We start from the raw sequence: 18825 nt of genomic DNA on the forward strand, positions 1-18825 counted from the left end.
TTATAGTTGAAATACACAAATCATACTATTTATGACGTTCTGGATAGATGAATGTCTCCTCCAAAGCTTCGTTTTACTAATATTCTGATAAGGCACATTTAAATAGCAACTTAATTATAGTAATGTTTGATGTGTATACAGTAAAAAGTGTCACCTGATTACTTACAAAGATTAAAAAGCATTTGGGTATTTCTTTAAAAACTGAAAAATATGCAATTTAGACAAAACTAAAAACACTTCCAAAATAATCCCTGGGATTGTTTACTGATATATTATTTTACAAGTTGCAAGTTCATGTCTGTGATGCATTAGAATAAATTCGTATATTATTTGCAGTTTTAAAAATTACAAAACAAATGTCACTATTATAATTTTCATGCTCTTATAAGAAATAGAAATGTATTATACAGTTTGATAAATATATGATGGCACACCATAAAAATAGCAGTAGCGTGTGATATCGATAAATAATCAAAGTAAAAGGAAGCATAGAAACAGGGCAAGGATACAAAAAGCCAAACAAAAACACAGCAAAACATAAAACGTCTCTGTACAAGAGATAGAAAAGTGAAAAAGGCATTAACCACTCGATGATTGTTTGACTGTAACATGTGTTTAGTTGTTCTCCAGAATTGTTTCTTTGAATACATTTATAATCACAAAGTGTAACTCACCGACTATGGTACTGCTGTTACTAATGTTAGGAACAATAAAGGTTTTTTTAATCAGTAACTTCAACTTTTGAATAGATTGGCTAACCGTGGAATAATAAAGCCAAAAAAGGTCTGCAGAGGAGGTTAGAATTAAACAAATACCTTGTAATTTATAAGAATGATATTCGATGACTGCTTGTATTACTAGTTTTGATCTTGCAGGCGAATTTCACTGAGGGTGTGTGTTTGATTTATACATACTTAAGGCCAAGTATAAAATAGAATACAGAATGTGTATCAGTGCTAATGGATTGGTGATAAAAACAAACCTCACACATTTCTAGACTTTGCGTGTATAATTTTATTTCATTTGAAAGTTTAATACTCATTATCTTGTAAAGTTTTATTACAACTTTCACTATATCAATGAGATAGATACAACTGGTGAATACAGAAGCATGTTCAACTATTTCACAAAGACAAATAAAAATAGAATAGCAAAGATTGGGAAGAAAAGGGGAAATAAACCACTGTAGTAACAAACATAACAATATACTAATAAATATTATGTTGAGATAAGCCAGAAGTAAATAAATAATCATTGTATTATCCAATGCTGGACAACAACAAGGGCACGAATACCAGGACACGGTTGTGTATTGCACGTGTCGTTTTGTCTCCACGCTCCAGAACAGTTGGAACCTCCGTGTAATGGTTCTGTGCAGGTCCTCGTCCTCACAGTCTCACCACCCCCGCACGTTGTGCTGCACGTGCTCCAGTCTGTCCAGGCCGCAAACACACCGTCCACTGAGAAACAGAAACAGATTAATCCTATTATAATAATTTATATCTAATGATAATCGTTGTATACTGATATGTTCTGGTTCTGAGTTCTGTTACCATAACAAATTGAGAGCTGTACGGTAATGCACCGGAGTAGTGGTAGAAATGAGAGTTCTGGCTCACTTTGGCCCATTCACTTAACTTGATTGGCTTACTAATGGCGATTTTAAAAAACGAGGAAATCCCATACCGCACCAACTACCCAGAAAATAACCCCATCCACCCATCCACCCATATTGTACACCAAGTAAAGCGTAAATAATAAGAAACCATTCCATAAACACTACCAAGACATGAGTATGTGTTTGGTTATTAATGGTTTGAACTGCGTCAACATGAAGATGTATTAATATAAATGATGGCTATTGCGCTATTAATAAACGACATAAGACAGAAATACATTTTCATTATTTATTTCCCCATGTTCATCGTGAATGGATCACAGGTCACGGGGTCCTGCGTCCACCCTTACAATCTGTATATTGGTCTAATTCTATGCATGCTATTGGTATTTACAACTGTTCAACGTCAGATGCCTGCACCCATGAATTGAATTTCTTGGGCCAGTTTAGCCATTTAACATAGTGTTGTTTGTTAACACCACGTCCTCTCGTCTTTAGAATCTTTTCCACTTTCCAGAGATTGTCTTCCTTTACGTCAACCTTTTGGAACTCGAACTGGTAGAAGGTGCCCTGGATTTCCTCGCCATCGTAGTCCTTCACTCGATAGAGGGGTAGTCCACCAGCGTTTGGCTGATGGTGAAGATTTCTCCTGTCCATTTCTCGTCATATTCCCGAGTGAATACATTCCTCAGATGAGTGAGTCTCACTTTATCTCCAACCTTGAATCGGAAGTGCTTCTTCTTTGTTTTCACTTCTTCCTTGGGCCAATACATTTTCCACCAAATGTTGGTTTCTTTCTCAGCAGTGACTTTGTCTGGAGCCATATCGATTGTCCTGTGATAGGTGGAGTTATAGTTGTTGGCAAAAGTCTGCAGACAATCGACGTACTCATAGGACTGTTTATAGGTAAAGTACCGGTATATCCTTGTCTTGGTGCTTTTTAAAACTCTTTCTGCCACAGCCGCTTTGGTTTCGTTGTTGGTGAGTAGATGCTGGATGTTCCTTTGTTTAAGAAGTCTCTGAACCTCTCGAGCTCTGAACTCTTGACCTCGATCCGTGCGAATTCGTTTCGGTTGTCTCCCGTCTTGAAATACATCTTCCAAAGCTCTAGACACTGTCAAGCCTTTCTTATCTCTCAGTGGTCTCAACCATAGGTGTTTGGAGAACACGTCGATCACCACCAACACAAATGTATAACCTCTGTTATACTTGGCAAATTTCACCATGTCCATGAGGTCAGCTGACCACTGGTCATCAATTCCAGTAACTACAATCTTGTTTCTGGCAAACTTTCTTCTGATTGGGCGTTGTAAACTATAAGCTTCTTGTCTTTGCAGCCATTTTCTGATATTGTTTTTGCTGATGACATACTTCCCGGCTCTTCTGACATATCTATACAGTTTATCTGAACCAGAAAAACTAGCTGGGTTGGTTGGATCATAATAAATGTCTTTCAAGTAGTCTTCCCACATGATCCTAACTCTTGAGTGGTGTCAACAGTTGTGATACTTATTTACAAAGGAGACGTTTTATATAGTCTAGTTGATATCTTTATCACCAGAGTCTTCTTCCTCACTGTCTGATTCCTCATCTGGTATGTTAATGTGAGAACTAACTTTCTCAGCTACTGACTTCAGTAGTGGTTTAATTCTCTCTTTGAGTGCAGTATACTCTGTATGGCGTTCCATTTTCTCGATTCTAGCTAGAATCGGTTTCATCAGAGAGGATCCTGAAAAGCACTGAGTAAATAGTAGTGCATTAGCTAATGTATTCATATAAGTCTGCTCCCATGACTTGGCTATCTTTTGATCCACCCATTGTTCAGACCTTCCCTTGTCCAAATAGTTTTGACGGTCTTCAGCCATCTCCTCTTTATAACAATTGTAGGTGAGCTGCCACAGATACTCTAGTCCAGCTGTTTCCCACTCATCATGGGTGTCGTCATGCCTTTCTTCATATTTAGCTCTTTTTGAAGGAGGTTCCCCACCATTTTCTGGACACCATGCTTTCACGTGTCTCTGCAGATCGTGAACATCCTGAAACACTAATCCACAATCGTCACAAGCATGCATTTCGGGGAGCTCTTCTTCACATGTCTGCTCACTTTGAAGGTCTGAATAAGAATGAAACATCTCTTGACTGTTCTCCCCTTTTATAGAATTTGTCATCTCTTCTGCAGTGTCATGGATTTTACTTTGTTTGTCCAGAGCATTAGGTCGTAATCGTTCTGCAGCAGGGGTCAACGGCTTGAGATCGATAAAGAGGTGACCATATGGTTTTTTCACTGCATTTTCGTACCGATGCATAAACATTTCAGTATGTCTTGGATACATCTGTCGGGCCAACGTCATGACTTGTTGCTTGTCGATGGGGTTGTTGAACAGCACCAGGTAATGACAGTTTCTTCTCTGAGTCGGGTCTTTGCTGTGATACAAGTTCTGGTTGATGGCAATCACCGAGAGGTTTCTGTAGTGACTTCCTTCTGTGAAGAGGTCAGTGATGCGAGAATCTTTGCCAGTTGTTGACATCAGGTCATCCAACACAATGAGATTTCTGATTCTAGGATCCAAATAATGATCTGTTTCCAAGTCATCAGGTATGCCTTGGACAAATTCGACCCCTACAGTTGTCTTGATAATGTCATACAGAGGCTGCCAACGTCTGTAGAGCCACATGATGCTTTGGGGAGTTGGGTTGATGTTCCCATCTCTCAACAGTTTGTACACCAGTGTGACGGAACATGCTCTTAAATTTGTTTCGCCTGTGGCGATTTTAATTGTGTTAGAGGGCCGTGTGCAGTTCATTGCACGTAGCCCAGATAGGCAACTTGTTACGTAATACTTCGCGCGATCGGGCATTCCAATATGCACTTAGTCCAGCTGTGGAGGTAATGTGGCGAGTAGTTACGTAAAACCTCTGCGAGTGCGGTTTCGACGACTGTGATTTGGCGACGATGGCGTCAGTAAGTCTGACGATCAGAGAGAAATAATACCGCTTGGTCGCGGTTGAAATATCAGATGATAGGGGGAGGTACCGCCTTGTACCCCCAGGCGAATTGTGATTTTATAATAAATAGCTAGTTTTTAGAAATATCGAGGAGAACCAAAAAGGAAGGTATCCCGGGGGAACGTGTCCATCCGGACTGGTAAATATATTATTTCTGCTCTGTTGTATAACCTTGATGTGATTGATGTGACTTTTAATATTTAATACTGTATTATACCAATATTCTTTAGACAGTGTCTTCGGTCATCTGACGAAGTAAATCGTAGACTTTTTGTTCTAACATTATACGAGTATTTCGTAATATAAAGCTTAGCCATTCATCCTAGAAGACCTAGGTAAACTGTAGGTTATTGTCTTTATTGTGATAGGTACCAGTATTAATTCTGTGTTACAAGGTTACTGAATGAGTAGTTAAGGGTTAATTAAAAATTAACCAGTTAGGAATAGTGTTGTAATTCCTTTATTAATTAAGTTCTCCTGGCAGCGTTTCTCAATTATCACACGTTACTGAACGAGTAGTAAGGGTTAATTAAAAAATTAACCAGTTAGGAATAGAGTGGTAATTCCTTTATTAATTAACTTCTCCTAGAAGCGTTTCTCAATTACCACACGTGTGGGTGTTGTGTCACGGTGAAGTGATTCGCATATTGTGTAACTAGACACCTAGAGATTAACTAATTAAGTTATCAGTTCTGGGTTGTTATTATTGTTGTTATTAATTAACATTTGTCAGCGTAGGTTAATACAGATTCCAAAGTGTATTGTGTTTTTGTTGTGTTTCTAGTGAACTAAACGTGCTATATTACATATACTTTATATAAGATCGTATCTCTGATCATACCTAGAGACGAGCCATACTAGGGTTTAACAGCCTGTTACAGAGAGATCTAATAGATATACAGTTAGGAGAGATATTTTGATAATCGTCTTTTATTCAGTTACGGGAATTATAGAATGTCTTTCCACATGATGTTGGCCCTGAGACAATCATCGTAAAAGGATGTAGTAACACTTGAGGAGGAGGAGGAAGAGGAGGGAAATGATGAGGAGGAGGGAAATGAGGAAGAGGAGAAGGAGGGAAATGAGGAGGAGGAGGAGCAGAAGGGAAATGAGAAGGAGGGAAATGAGGAGGAGGAGGAGGGAAATGAGGAGGAGTAGCAGAGTGGAAAATCTGTCTATGTCTCCTCATATTATCTTCTCTGGTAAACAACTTCCCACATTCAGGACAGGAGCTCTTTCCCATGATGTTATCAGCTTGACAACCTATTCACAAATGAATACATATTGATGATTCTTCTCCTATTTATAGTTTTTATTGCAAAGCATTCTGGGTAATTCTCCAGTGACCATAACTGAGACTGGTAACACCATCCTCAAGGAGATACCTCTTGTCATCGAAGGGGTCCTAGTTTGTTGAGTACAGTTGGTGACCATAGCTCCTGATCTGTGTCATGCGAGACATGTGGATCTCCTTATTAAAGAGACACTGTTTATAGTGTTGGTGCCTAGTGTGATGTTTAATGACACTTTTCTTTATTCCTTTGGCTGTTTTCTTCTCCATCATTTTGCTCTTCTCTTGGTAGACACGAGAATACATTTTAGACTTCAGACCAACAAATTCATGAATAGGAATGCCATGTATTTCGTCTTTCATTTTACCTAGGACCTTCTTGTTTGTGGATGGCTAGTGTCATAGTCAGAGGTGACATCAATATTTTAGACACATCTAGAATGGCGAATCCAACGTAGATTGGTCTGTTCAAATACAGCCTGTGTTTTAACAGGTGGACAGCCACCAGATCTTCATTAAAGATGCGGAAGGCATGGAAGTTGGGTTTGGCCACCAATTTGCATGCTTTCTTCTTGTTGTTAATAAGCTTGACATCCACTCTCTTCCTTAAGTTTTCCATGGTTTTCCCAAAAACTTAATTATTCATCAGTTTAAAAAAGTCTTTTTCAAAATCGTTTTTGGCAGCCTTTCTTTTTGTCTGTAAGCTTTCAGCCATGGCAGTTGTTTAAAGGCCATCACTCGATGACCGGCCTCGGTGGCGTCGTGGCAGGCCATCGGTCTACAGGCTGGTAGGTACTGGGTTCGGATCCCAGTCGAGGCATGGGATTTTTAATCCAGATACCGACTCCAAACCCTGAGTGAGTGCTCCGCAAGGCTCAACGGGTAGGTGTAAACCACTTCCACCGACCAGTGATCCATAACTGGTTCAACAAAGGCCATGGTTTGTGCTATCCTGCCTGTGGGAAGCGCAAATAAAAGATCCCTTGCTGCCTGTCGTAAAGAAGAGTAGCCTATGTGGCGACAGCGGGTTTCCTCTAAAAACAGTGTCAGAATGACCATATGTTTGACGTCCAATAGCCGATGATAAGATTAAAAATCAATGTGCTCTAGTGGCGTCGTTAAATAAAACAAACTTTACTTTTTTCACTCGATGAATCTTAGTCATCTTCATACCCAAGGAAATGTAGAATTTCAAGTTGCGGTAGTGGATCACATATTTGTCTTTTGGCAGCAAATTAGGTATTAGCTTTTCGGTGGAGGTGCCATTCAAGTTCAGTTCATCTAACAGCTGTTTGGCATATGGGGAGAGCATCTCTTCAGTGACCTTGAGTTTCTCGGGGGCTAATAGATAATCATTGTGCAGTCCATCTCATCTAGGGGTGATGGAAGGGTTAATGCTACTTCTACGCCGACATAACATAAATGTAATTATTGTTTACATATGGTATGTCTGTTCACATTCATCATATACTGAAATTATTTTTAATATAATAAGTTAATATGAATGAAATATTTTTAACAACATAAAAAGAACCCCGCCTGCCCCTTTTCTAGCTGTGTGCAGTCAGAATGTTGTAATACTTCCAATACTATAAAACCTATTCCCCAAAACTGTGTAGGGATATTCAGGTCATTACACCGCCCTAAGTTAAAAACAATTTATAAGATACACAGACTACTGTTTTACGGTAGCGCAAGTTCGGGTGATGTTTGTAGGTCAGCCAGTGGATAGCGGCTGTCCTATATGTTTCAGCATATAGCATTTGAATAGTATAGCATACTGTCTACATTCGTAGTGTAAACAGCAAACTCTGGAGTCTAGTCATTATATACTTATATACTCACAAATATATACTTTAAATTTAATACACACACACACACACACACACACACACGCTCGCGTGCGCACACCACTAGTTACTGCCTTCGCGTTTGCCCTAATTCAGTCAACACCAGCGCATACCGGCTTGTGCCTGTTTTAACACAGCGAAGGCTGTACATTGTCATAGATTTACACGCTAAGGAAAGCTGTACTTAATAAAAATACTCTTGTCGACGACGCAGCAACGTAGTTTGATATTGTTTGTCGCGGTATAGGATTTCCCCGTTTTTTAAAATCGCCATTAGTAAGCCAATCAAAATTCATCTGGGCTGTGACGTCACCATCCCCTCTTGGAAGGGTGACGCTGAGAGGGTGATACCTCTCGCGTGTCAAGTGAATGGGCCAAAGTGAGCCAGAACTCTCATTTCTACCACTACTCACCGGTTGTATATGTTATGTTATGTTTCTGTATGAATATCTCCTAAACCTGTTTCGAATAATAATGGGGGGTATACAGATACGAAATCGGACATGATACTGGCTTTGTCATTTAAAATGTGGTGTCTGATGTATTATATTGTCAGATCGCCAAAGAATACTTTCCAAAACAGATCTTTAACACTTTCATACACTGTCACTTGAGACTATTTAAATCTGAAGGATGAAATAGTTACTGTGGTAAAATTATAAAATGGGTAAATACAGCAGCTCAATTATTGGGCATAAAAGTAAAAATGACAGTTTTGAATTTCTATAAACAGATATTAGTGATTTACTTTCGTTTTGTTGATACCGTATATACGTTAGTGGTACATATCCATCTATTTATTATTAAACTTACATTCCCACATATGACAGTACCATTACTTGGTATATATCAAAGAAAACACTATTATACAAGAATACTAGTACCTGGACATGGATTGTCATTGCAGCTCTGGTGTTCTTGTGACTCTCCTTTGCAATCAGCACCGCCATATTTAGGAGGTACGCACGTGCGGTAGCGAAACTGAATTCCTCCTCCACACGTGGTACTGCATGAGCTGTACGAGGACCAGGCTTCCCAGAAACCATCAACTGGTAAATCAAATACATGATTCACACACATTATAAATAGCCTCGTGTTTGTGTGTAATAATGGATGATTATATGGATGGATGGATGGATGGATGGATGGATGGTGGGAAAGTAAGAGAAGGAGGGCGGGATGGACGGATTAATGGGTGAATGCATCTATACATGTGCGTGTATGTATATGTGTATGTATGTATGTATAGATGTATGAATATATATATACAGTAGAATCTCATTGGCTCGAACGCCCAACGGTCGAACTTACCGGTATTCTCGAACCAAGAACAATGTCCCGATTTTTTTCTCTATTAAACCCTTTTATTTTGGTGCTGATTGGTCGAATACCCCTAGGGTCGAACAGAAGCTTTCTCTCGAACCACTTTATTAGTCCGAACTGTAAAATTAAACATATATAGCTCGAACGACTAAGTCTATCCGAAGAAATACAAAAGATTATTTATATTTATTTACAAATTTTTCATTGACCCTTTCACGTCAGTCACAAAGTAAGTTAATATAAATTCGGAAGTGGAACGAATTAATCCTAGATCATATGCCGGCTTCTCATGTTGTTTATTTAGCACCTATCGGTAATTATCTTTCTAGTAAAGATAATAGTACTACGATAATCATGAGCTGAATGAACCTTGCATGTAACACCAATCAATTGGTGAGCCTAGTTAGGCCTCGCCGGTTTACTTAATCATTTTAATCACTACTCTACGCATGAGCGTCGGCATATTTTGTTTTTAACTTGAAATACAGGAGAGATCAATGTAATGTAGTGATTGCAACAATAAAAGGTAAAGGGCCTCCGCCTGTGCTTCATGCACTTTCATTTGTTTCTCAACGTTCTCAATATGTCGCAAAATATTCTACAACAGCATAATAAAGAACGATTTTTTAAATTAATAAATATTTATAAATACAGACTACCAGTGTGTTTGTTATTTGTTTATTTAACGGTGTAAATAATAGTTACAAATATGTATCTCATCTGACATTTGAAGGCGACTTCGTTACTGATGAGTCAATCGGACCATCTCGCCCAAGCCAGTTTTACGGAAATATGCGAGGTGTTCCGATTGGTTTTTGTGTCACAGAAGCACCCGACAACGACCGAATGCATGGTTCGAACTACTCGATGGGTCGAACAGACTTTGATGCACCGACAGAGTTCGAGCCAATGAGATTCTACTGTAGTTGTATGTATGTATGTATGTATGTATGTATGTATGTATGTATGTATGTATGTATGTATGTATGTATGTACGTACGTACGTACGTATGTACGGATGCATGCATGCATACATACATGTGCGCACGTATGTACTACGTGTTTCTTTGTGTATTTGTGTATGTGTATTTGAATAAATGCACATACTCTCTCTCTCTCTCTCTCTCTCTCTCTCTCTCTCTCTCTCTCTCTCTCTCTCTCTCTCTCTCTCTCTCTCTCTCTCTCTCTCTCTATATATCTCTCTCTATATATATATATATATATATATATATATATATATATATATGTATGTATGTATATTTGTGCATAGCTGTTTTTATACAACATAAATCTTGATAAAACTTTTAAGTACGATCAAGACCGTATCTCTGCACAATGCAGAGTCGAATGGGCATTTGGGAAATAGTGATACTTGATTTCATGAATCTCTATCTAGTGCCTCGTCTACTGTTCGTCCTACCCACTATGTAACTCAGATGTATGTCGTTTCACAAGAACTTTGTAGAATAACAAAATCTAGCAGCGTATTTCAATAGCAACTATGAATACAATGATTAAATAAATTAACAAATATATAATGAGATAACAACGCAAAGCAGCTACATATAAAGCAGTTAACAAAACAAATGTTTCAAGTCTTAAATAAATATAAATAATTCAATAAATAAACGAACAGAAACATGCCAACATCGCAAACATAATAATTACGTGAGACATGTGAAATATATATTTAAAAAAGAATAGGAATTAATGCAATGAAATAGATGATTTTAAAATATTGAGATCATTCCATTAAATATAGCATTCACAAACAAATTCCACCATTTGGCGACACAAATACTATGCCAGCATGCACCTTTTTCATTAACTTTCGTAAAAAAAAATGGTTAACTGCCTTATTGTAAACACAGTACTGAACATAAAAGAAATAACAACCAATACTTATAATTAAATTTGAAACGTACCCTAAAAGTTCACATTTTATTATAAATTATGTTTTAGTTCTTAATCAATAACGCTCAGTAAAACAAAGTACCAATACAAAGTGCTGTCATCAGATATGACGTTCCCTGACAACGTTATTTTGACGTTCATCGGTGAACAAACTCGCGTGGCTACGACTGGACCAATTGAATGACGTTAACTGATACTGAATGTAACGAAAATTTAATGATATTGAAATATTCCCTGACAATAAAATGTCAGCCAAATTCTGGTGGAAATTGTTTGATGAATTATCATGGATTGCTGTCTCGTCTCCCCAGTCTTACTTGGACACGGCTGTGATCCACATATCTGGGTCTCATTGTAGTTTCCAGCACATTCCTCTCCTCCGTGGAATGGTCCGTCACATGACCTGTGACGTGACACAGATCCTCCCCCACACGACACCGGGCACGTCGACCACGACCCCCACGTCTGCCACGTCCCGTCCACTGAAATATTTCAGTTACCAGACATCGAACTGTCATTATTGTTATATTTGAAGTACATCAAAGATTTGTGTTTAAAGTTTGATACTTCAAGTATATGTATTGTTACGATAGTATCACAACTGTAAAGCAATTTCTAAATTCCATACCAACCTGCATATCTACATACCAATGTGTACCAATGTGTACCCATGTGTACCCATGTGTTGAAAATATAATTAATAACACTTTGTTGTTCTTGTTTTTAATACAACAACTTACATACAGTATAATGTACATTATATTTAAACATATTAATAGCACACCAGAGCTACTGATGCCATTTCTTTCTAAACACACTGATGTAGAATGCATCTGAGCTATTCCATAAGACGTAATTTTATTCCTGAAGACACGAAATAAACAACACTATTAATAAATACAGTTTTTTATTTAATAATTCATGCAGAATAATATATTGCAACAAATTGGCAACATTCCTTCTACATATATAGGAATACGAATGCAATATAAGAAAATTCTTGAATTCAAAATTGTACCTGTGTACTAAATGATCTAAGGTACCTTTCCATAAAGCTCGTGGCTTCAAATCAGTGGTGACACCAACTGTTCACGAATGGTGATCGTATCCTGCCCAATGATTGGCACAGGTTTCTATTGCCAAGTTTGTTGCTTTCACTAAAATGATGCAACAACATGCATCAGACTTCAGTTTAGTATGCATCGTAATTAGTATGACTGTTTGCCGTAAAACCCTCTAAATATTGTGTACGCGTTTCAGGGTGTTATATCCATGAGCATTTAAAGTTCAAACAATGCCATAATGAAAGGACCTCGTCATAAATCAGCCTTGATGGTACATTACTGAAGGAATATGCCCCCTCACCCACCCAAAGCATACGGAAGAGCCACAGCCGTATGAAAGTAGCGGTGTGATAATTTGCAAGTATCTAGCAAACGCGTATGTATTGTTAAATGCTACATATTAAGCACACGAGTAAACCATAACTTACCTGGACAGGGACGCAGAAAGCAATGGACTTGCTCAGTCCAGAGACCAGAGCAGTTATTGCCCCCATAGTAGGGTCCTGCGCATGCTCGCTTTCGCATCTTTGTGCCGTTGCCACATGAGACGTCACAACTAGACCATGACAGCCAAGTTTCCCAAACGCCGTCCACTGAAGAAAATTGTAATCTGCAACACCATTATAGCATGATATTCGAAAAACACAAGCACATCCAAACTGAGAAGACTTGAGTAAAATCGATAACAATTACAATGGAACGCAAAAGAAAATTCCTTGCCCTGCCAGTGACGACGTGCAAATATATAAAGATGGAAAAAGAAGAAGAAGAAAAGTAACTATAGAGGTAAATAGAGAAAAATGACGTAATGCAGCTAGAGCAGACGACATCACGGTGAGGACGGTACAACACAGCATGAGCACAACTAACCTGCACAAGAATGTGTATTGCAGTGCCTGATGTCCACTTTTGGGCCGTCGCAGTCCTGCCCGCCAAAAAACGGCCCACGACATGTGCGAGAGCGTGTTTGAGTGCCGTTGCCGCAGGTGTCTGTGCAGTTGGACCACACACCCCAGAGATCCCACACACCGTCGACTAGAAATTAAAAAGAGTTCGGTGAATGGTGAGCAAAAAGCGCGTTCATGCCCAAGTCTGAAGCAGCATCAGCGGTTGGACGAGCACAAGCAGTCGCGCCAATTGCGCATGTGTGCAGATGAAGGTGCAACCCACCTTCGGAAGACTCGCTGTGGTTTCCTGAAATGGGATTTTGTCTCATTAACATGCGATAATAGTTACACTTGCATAAGTGAATAATGATTTAAAGTACGTTAAACTGACATGGTTGTGTTTATTATCTATAACTGTAAATTAAAGTTGCATTGTGTCATTATTGTAATCAAGGCGATAAAACAATCTTTAATACAAGTCATAACATATCATGTTATTAAATAGCGGTAATAATATATTAGCTCTGCAAAATTGGCGTATTTAGTATCTTTCAACAAATAATATTTATTGACTTACTTAACTACTTGAACTACTTTATAGTATGTATCCCAGTCTGAGATATACATTCTTTGACATTCGTTTTAAAAAACAAATTATTGGAAATTTTCAATTTTAATGTTTACGTTTGCACTTTCGACAGTCATAATATTGATATTAATAAATCATGAAATGAAGTCATCGCACGTTATGTTTTACGAGCTGGCTTGCTGTTGTTTTTTATATATCAATTAATTACTGTTGAAATTAGAATTATGAAAGCCTACGCTGTATATGACAAATGTTACTACTAATAATACTGATATGAACGCGCATAACGCTCACCAACTGGTATCCATTTCTCGCCGTCTGAGGGAAACAGAAACATGCATTCAGTTAATTGATATTAATGAACCAACAATGCACATTTCATATCTTTTTTCATTCAAGGATGGAACAAATATTTTACTTCAACGTTTTTTTTTTTTAAATACGTCTATTAATATTAAAGTATGTATAAACTCAACTTTCATTCCATAACGTAACATTGCCGATTTGTTTTTTGTTTTGTTTTTTCATTCAATGATGGAAACAATATTTTACTTCAATATATTGTTTTTAAAAGTCCATAAATTGTAAAGTATATTTAAATAAGAAAAACATTCATTCTATAAGCTTTAAAGGTTACTGTGAATAGGCATTGCAATAGTTAGTATTAAACTAGTTATTTAATATGTATAAATTAATTTTTACATTTATTCTTAAAATATTGGTTAAAATATAAGACAAGTTTAGAATAGATCTGCAAAATTGATCTGTAGAAGAAAAAGAGTTCAGAGTTTTCTTTTACATAGCTGTGAACTGACTAAACTCATTACAAGCATTATTTCACACAGCAAGTTAACACAATAAGACTACTGCAGTATTCAAATTAGTACAAGACACGGTTCATGGGATAATTTTCAAAAACCGTGACAGCAAACATAATCACTTCACACGTGCATAGCACTTCACTGCAAGGTAACACATTCAAAATAGGACATTATCATCGCATTCATAGTCGTATCCTTATTACACCAGAGTTCAACGGATAAGTCGACATGATTGAACAAGACAGAAGATATGTACAAAACACATGGGACGGTGCACACATAGTCGCATCTATACACCAGAATTCAACGAATAAGTCGACAAGATTGAATAGTACAGAAGATATGTACAAAACACATGGGAACGTACACACCATGGTCGCATCTATACAGCAGAGTTCAACGGATAAGTCGACAAGATTGGTACAAAACGCATGGGAACATACACACATAGCCACATCTATATACCAGAGTCCCACGGATAAGTCGACAAGATTTAACAAGACAGAAGATATGTACAAAACACATGGGAACGTACACACATAGTCGCATCTATACACCAGGGTCTCACGGATAAGTCGACAAGACTGAATAAGACAGAAGACATGTACCAAACACATGGGAACATACACACAACAGATAAGTCGACAATAATGGACAGGACAGAAAATATGTACAAAACGCATGGGGACGTACACACAGTCGCATCTATACGCCAGAATTCAACGGATAAATCGAGAAATAAGTCGACAAGATTGCACAAGGCAGAAAATATGTACAGAACATATGGGAACGTACACACATAGTCGCATTTATACACAAGACTTCAACGGATAAGTCGACAAGATTGAACAGGACAGAAAATATGTACAAACATATGGGAACGTACACACATAGTCGCATTTATACACCAGACTTCAATGGATAAGTCGAAAAGATTGAACAGTACAGAAGATATGTACAAAACACATGGGAACGTACACACCATGGTCGCATCTATACAGCAGAGTTCAACGGATAAGTCGACAAGATTGGTACAAAACGCATGGGAACATACACACATAGCCACATCTATATACCAGAGTCCCACGGATAAGTCGACAAGATTTAACAAGACAGAAGATATGTACAAAACACATGGGAACGTACACACATAGTCGCATCTATACACCAGGGGCTCACGGATAAGTCGACAAGACTGAACAAGACAGGAGACATGTACCAAACACATGGGAACATACACACAACAGATAAGTCGACAATAATGGACAGGACAGAAAATATGTACAAAACACATGGGGACGTACACACAGTCGCATCTATAGGCCAGAATTCAACAGATAAATCGAGAAATAAGTCGACAAGATTGCACAAGGCAGAAAATATGTACAGAACATATGGGAACGTACACACATAGTCGCATTTATACACCAGACTTCAACGGATAAGTCGACAAGATTGAACAGGACAGAAAATATGTACAAACATATGGGAACGTACACACATAGTCGCATTTATACACCAGAGTTCAACGGATAAGTCGACACTATTGAACAAGACGAAAGACAAAACATCTGGGAACATACACAGACACACTGCGACTCGGTTACACCTTCAAAGCCACATGTTCGTTAAGACATATATCAGGATACTTCACAAGAAAAAACGCCATGACATAAAACAAGCACCAGTGCAGACGTATATATCATTACATATACAAGAACAAAACATCGTCAAAAGTAGATGACAGAATATAAGGAATTGTCTTACCATGACCTTTGTTTATAACATCATACAGCAAATAGGTTTATAATTTAATCAAGACAGTTTTACAAGATCACAGAAAATATATAAATCATTTCATACCAAAAGGTAACAAGTTATTTGTCTTTAATTTCGATTATTTATAATCGACTATATTTGAAAGAACGTCCAGAACACTTCTGACAAATATACACTCCATAAGACAAGATGCCCATGACCCTAAACGGTCACCTGTTAACTTGTTGAACCTACTAGACCCATGGAGTGCACGATAACCGTTTTACAGGGACGGGATCCGAAAGACCAAATTCACGATTTTGTTTCTTCATGGTCAAGGAAGCTACCCACCAATTTACATGATCGAATAGTTACAGTTTAAATCCATTTCTCTCTATACCACTCTAGTATACGTCACCCCGCTCAAGGAACAAACAGGAGACCCAACATTAATTAAATTCAAAACTAAGATAAATCATTTGTTGACCATTACATATATGACGACTATTCATTACATCACTTCTGGAAGTAGAGAAGGTTTTTAAATTGGCGTAACATCCACCTTTCTGGGCAGTCAGAATTACCAAATTAACAAATGTGTTTCTCCGTGTGCCAATGCAGTTCTCACAATATTTGGTCAAGTTGTTTTGAAGAGAAAGGAATTACAAGTTAAATGTTTGTTTTTCTTTTTGTATATAACGATAGTAAACTTTACCCCTAGCCGAGGACAAAAAGGGGACCCAACATTAATTACATTCACAAATAAGATAAACAATCTGTTGACTTTTACATATATGATAACTATTAGTTGTAGCATTTCTGGAAGTAGAGAAGACTTTTTTAAACTGACTTGATTTTTCACTTTTGGAACTCCCATATGACAAGGACGTTTCCAACAAAATATGACTGGAATTTGTCAGATAGTTTGAGAAGAAATAACAATTTAAATATATTTCTCTACAGAATTATGATAAACTCCACCCCCTTGCCGGGGACAAACGAGGAACCCAACATTTATAGTTTAACTAAATTTGGTGTCTATTTTCACGGGTTAAAACAAGAGCCTGCGACTTTAAGCTTTAGGATCAGTTGACTTAAAAATTCAAAGCGAAACACATTTAGTCATATTCATGCAACAAACACATTTTAAGAAATATTTGGGCAAACTGTGACATACTCAGGGCCGTAGCTAGCCGGGGGGGGGGGGGGGGGGGGGGGGGGAGAACAAATCCGGCTTTTGTTTTTTAGACTATTATCTACTCAGTTGCCCCACTCCCACCCCCAAACAAAAAATCCTAGCTACGGTCCTGATACTAGTATTAAAATAATCACTGCAAATGTGTATCTCATTTCACACCACACGATGTGAAGTGGACCATTGTCACCGCAAACACATAGGCCTACGTCAATAAGGGCAAAACGCAAGACTATTATTAAAATCGTATGTATACACCAGACAAACTCCAAAGGAAGACTATGACATGGTCACATAATTACTACAAACGTATGCACTATTTCCATTCCACAATTTAAATAAACGCGTTTACGATACACCGTTTTTGATAATCAATAATCAGAATTATATCCATGTAACGAATAGTTTTGAATACTCTTTTTCAGTAATGAAACGAACCTTTATCAAGGCCAAGTCATATTTCACTTCACGTTACTGGAATCTTTTTAATGTAAAATAATACCAACTTATTCCATTAGATTTTATCAATGATGTTTTTATTTATTTATTTATTTGTTTAAAGCGTTTTCTGTTATGACACGAATACTTAAATTAATCATAGTAGTGGGACCATATTGGGCTTCCCCGTGACCATTTTTCAGGAACCAATGTTTGAGGATGGATTTCAAGTCTTCTTGACCTTTGAAAAATATGAGCCCCCATGTACCTCGCGAAAGTTCTAGCTAACTCCGCCTGGGGGCCCTATCCATGGTGGCTGCTGATGGCCATAGTGGAAATAAAAAATATTTTTGTCTCTCTTAACATGTGTTAGAATCACGAATAAGGTGTTTGTTTCCATCACAAATAGGGTGTCTATTCTTCTGGTGGGGTTATTTTTGCAATTTGAGGTCGTCTTAACATTCAAATCCAAAAGGGCGGGACGTAGCTCAGTGGTATAGCGCTCGCCTAATGCGCGATCAATCTAGGATCGATTCCCGTCAATGGGTCTATTGGGCTATTTCATGTTCCAGCCAGTGCTCCACAACTGGTGTAACAAAGGTCGTGGTATGTACTATTCTTTCTGTGGGATGGCGCATATAAAAGATCTCTTGCTGCTAATCGAAAAAAAGTAGTCCATGATGTGGCGACAGTGGGTCGCCTCTCTCAATGTCTGTGTGTCCGACGCCATATAACAGTAAATAAAATATGTTGAGTGCGTCGTTAAATAAAAACATTTCCTTCCTTACTTCCATTCCAATCCAAGATGGCCGTTGCTCAACATACTGATTATTAAAACACAACGAAACCCTTAAAATATTTGGTCTAAATCATAAATGTATTTGTATAAAAAGCTAGTATATTTATGCGAGTTAATTTTTGTAATTTCAGGTCATCTTGACGTTCAAATTCAAGATGACCACTGTTCACTCTATTTAAAATAAGAACATGCTGGAGTCCTTAAACGAATAAGGTTAGAACAGTAAATTGTGTATATATGTACACCAAACAGGGGATTCATAATCGTTTTTG

The 18825-nt window shown here is 37.8% G+C and overlaps 1 protein-coding gene across 9 annotated transcripts in view; it reads right to left on the bottom strand.

Moving 5' to 3' along the window:
• Positions 1–18825, bottom strand: part of LOC121376043 (SCO-spondin-like) — a 59655-nt gene that overhangs the window by 18785 nt on the left and 22045 nt on the right. For 6 of the 9 annotated variants that reach the window (XM_041503819.1, XM_041503815.1, XM_041503816.1 and 3 more), the window contains 5 exons: positions 12937–13101; positions 12495–12659; positions 11320–11484; positions 8650–8814; positions 1296–1460 (listed from right to left, as the gene is read on the bottom strand). In XM_041503819.1, coding sequence (XP_041359753.1) covers positions 1296–1460; positions 8650–8814; positions 11320–11484; positions 12495–12659; positions 12937–13101 — 825 coding nt within the window. The remainder of the gene's footprint in view (positions 1–1295; positions 1461–8649; positions 8815–11319; positions 11485–12494; positions 12660–12936; positions 13102–18825) is intronic. The other 3 variants (XM_041503817.1, XM_041503821.1, XM_041503822.1) reach the window with 3 other exon arrangements.

The sequence above is a fragment of the Gigantopelta aegis genome, chromosome 6 (genome assembly GCF_016097555.1).
Source record: "Gigantopelta aegis isolate Gae_Host chromosome 6, Gae_host_genome, whole genome shotgun sequence".
In the NCBI taxonomy this organism is placed as follows: domain Eukaryota; kingdom Metazoa; phylum Mollusca; class Gastropoda; order Neomphalida; family Peltospiridae; genus Gigantopelta; species Gigantopelta aegis.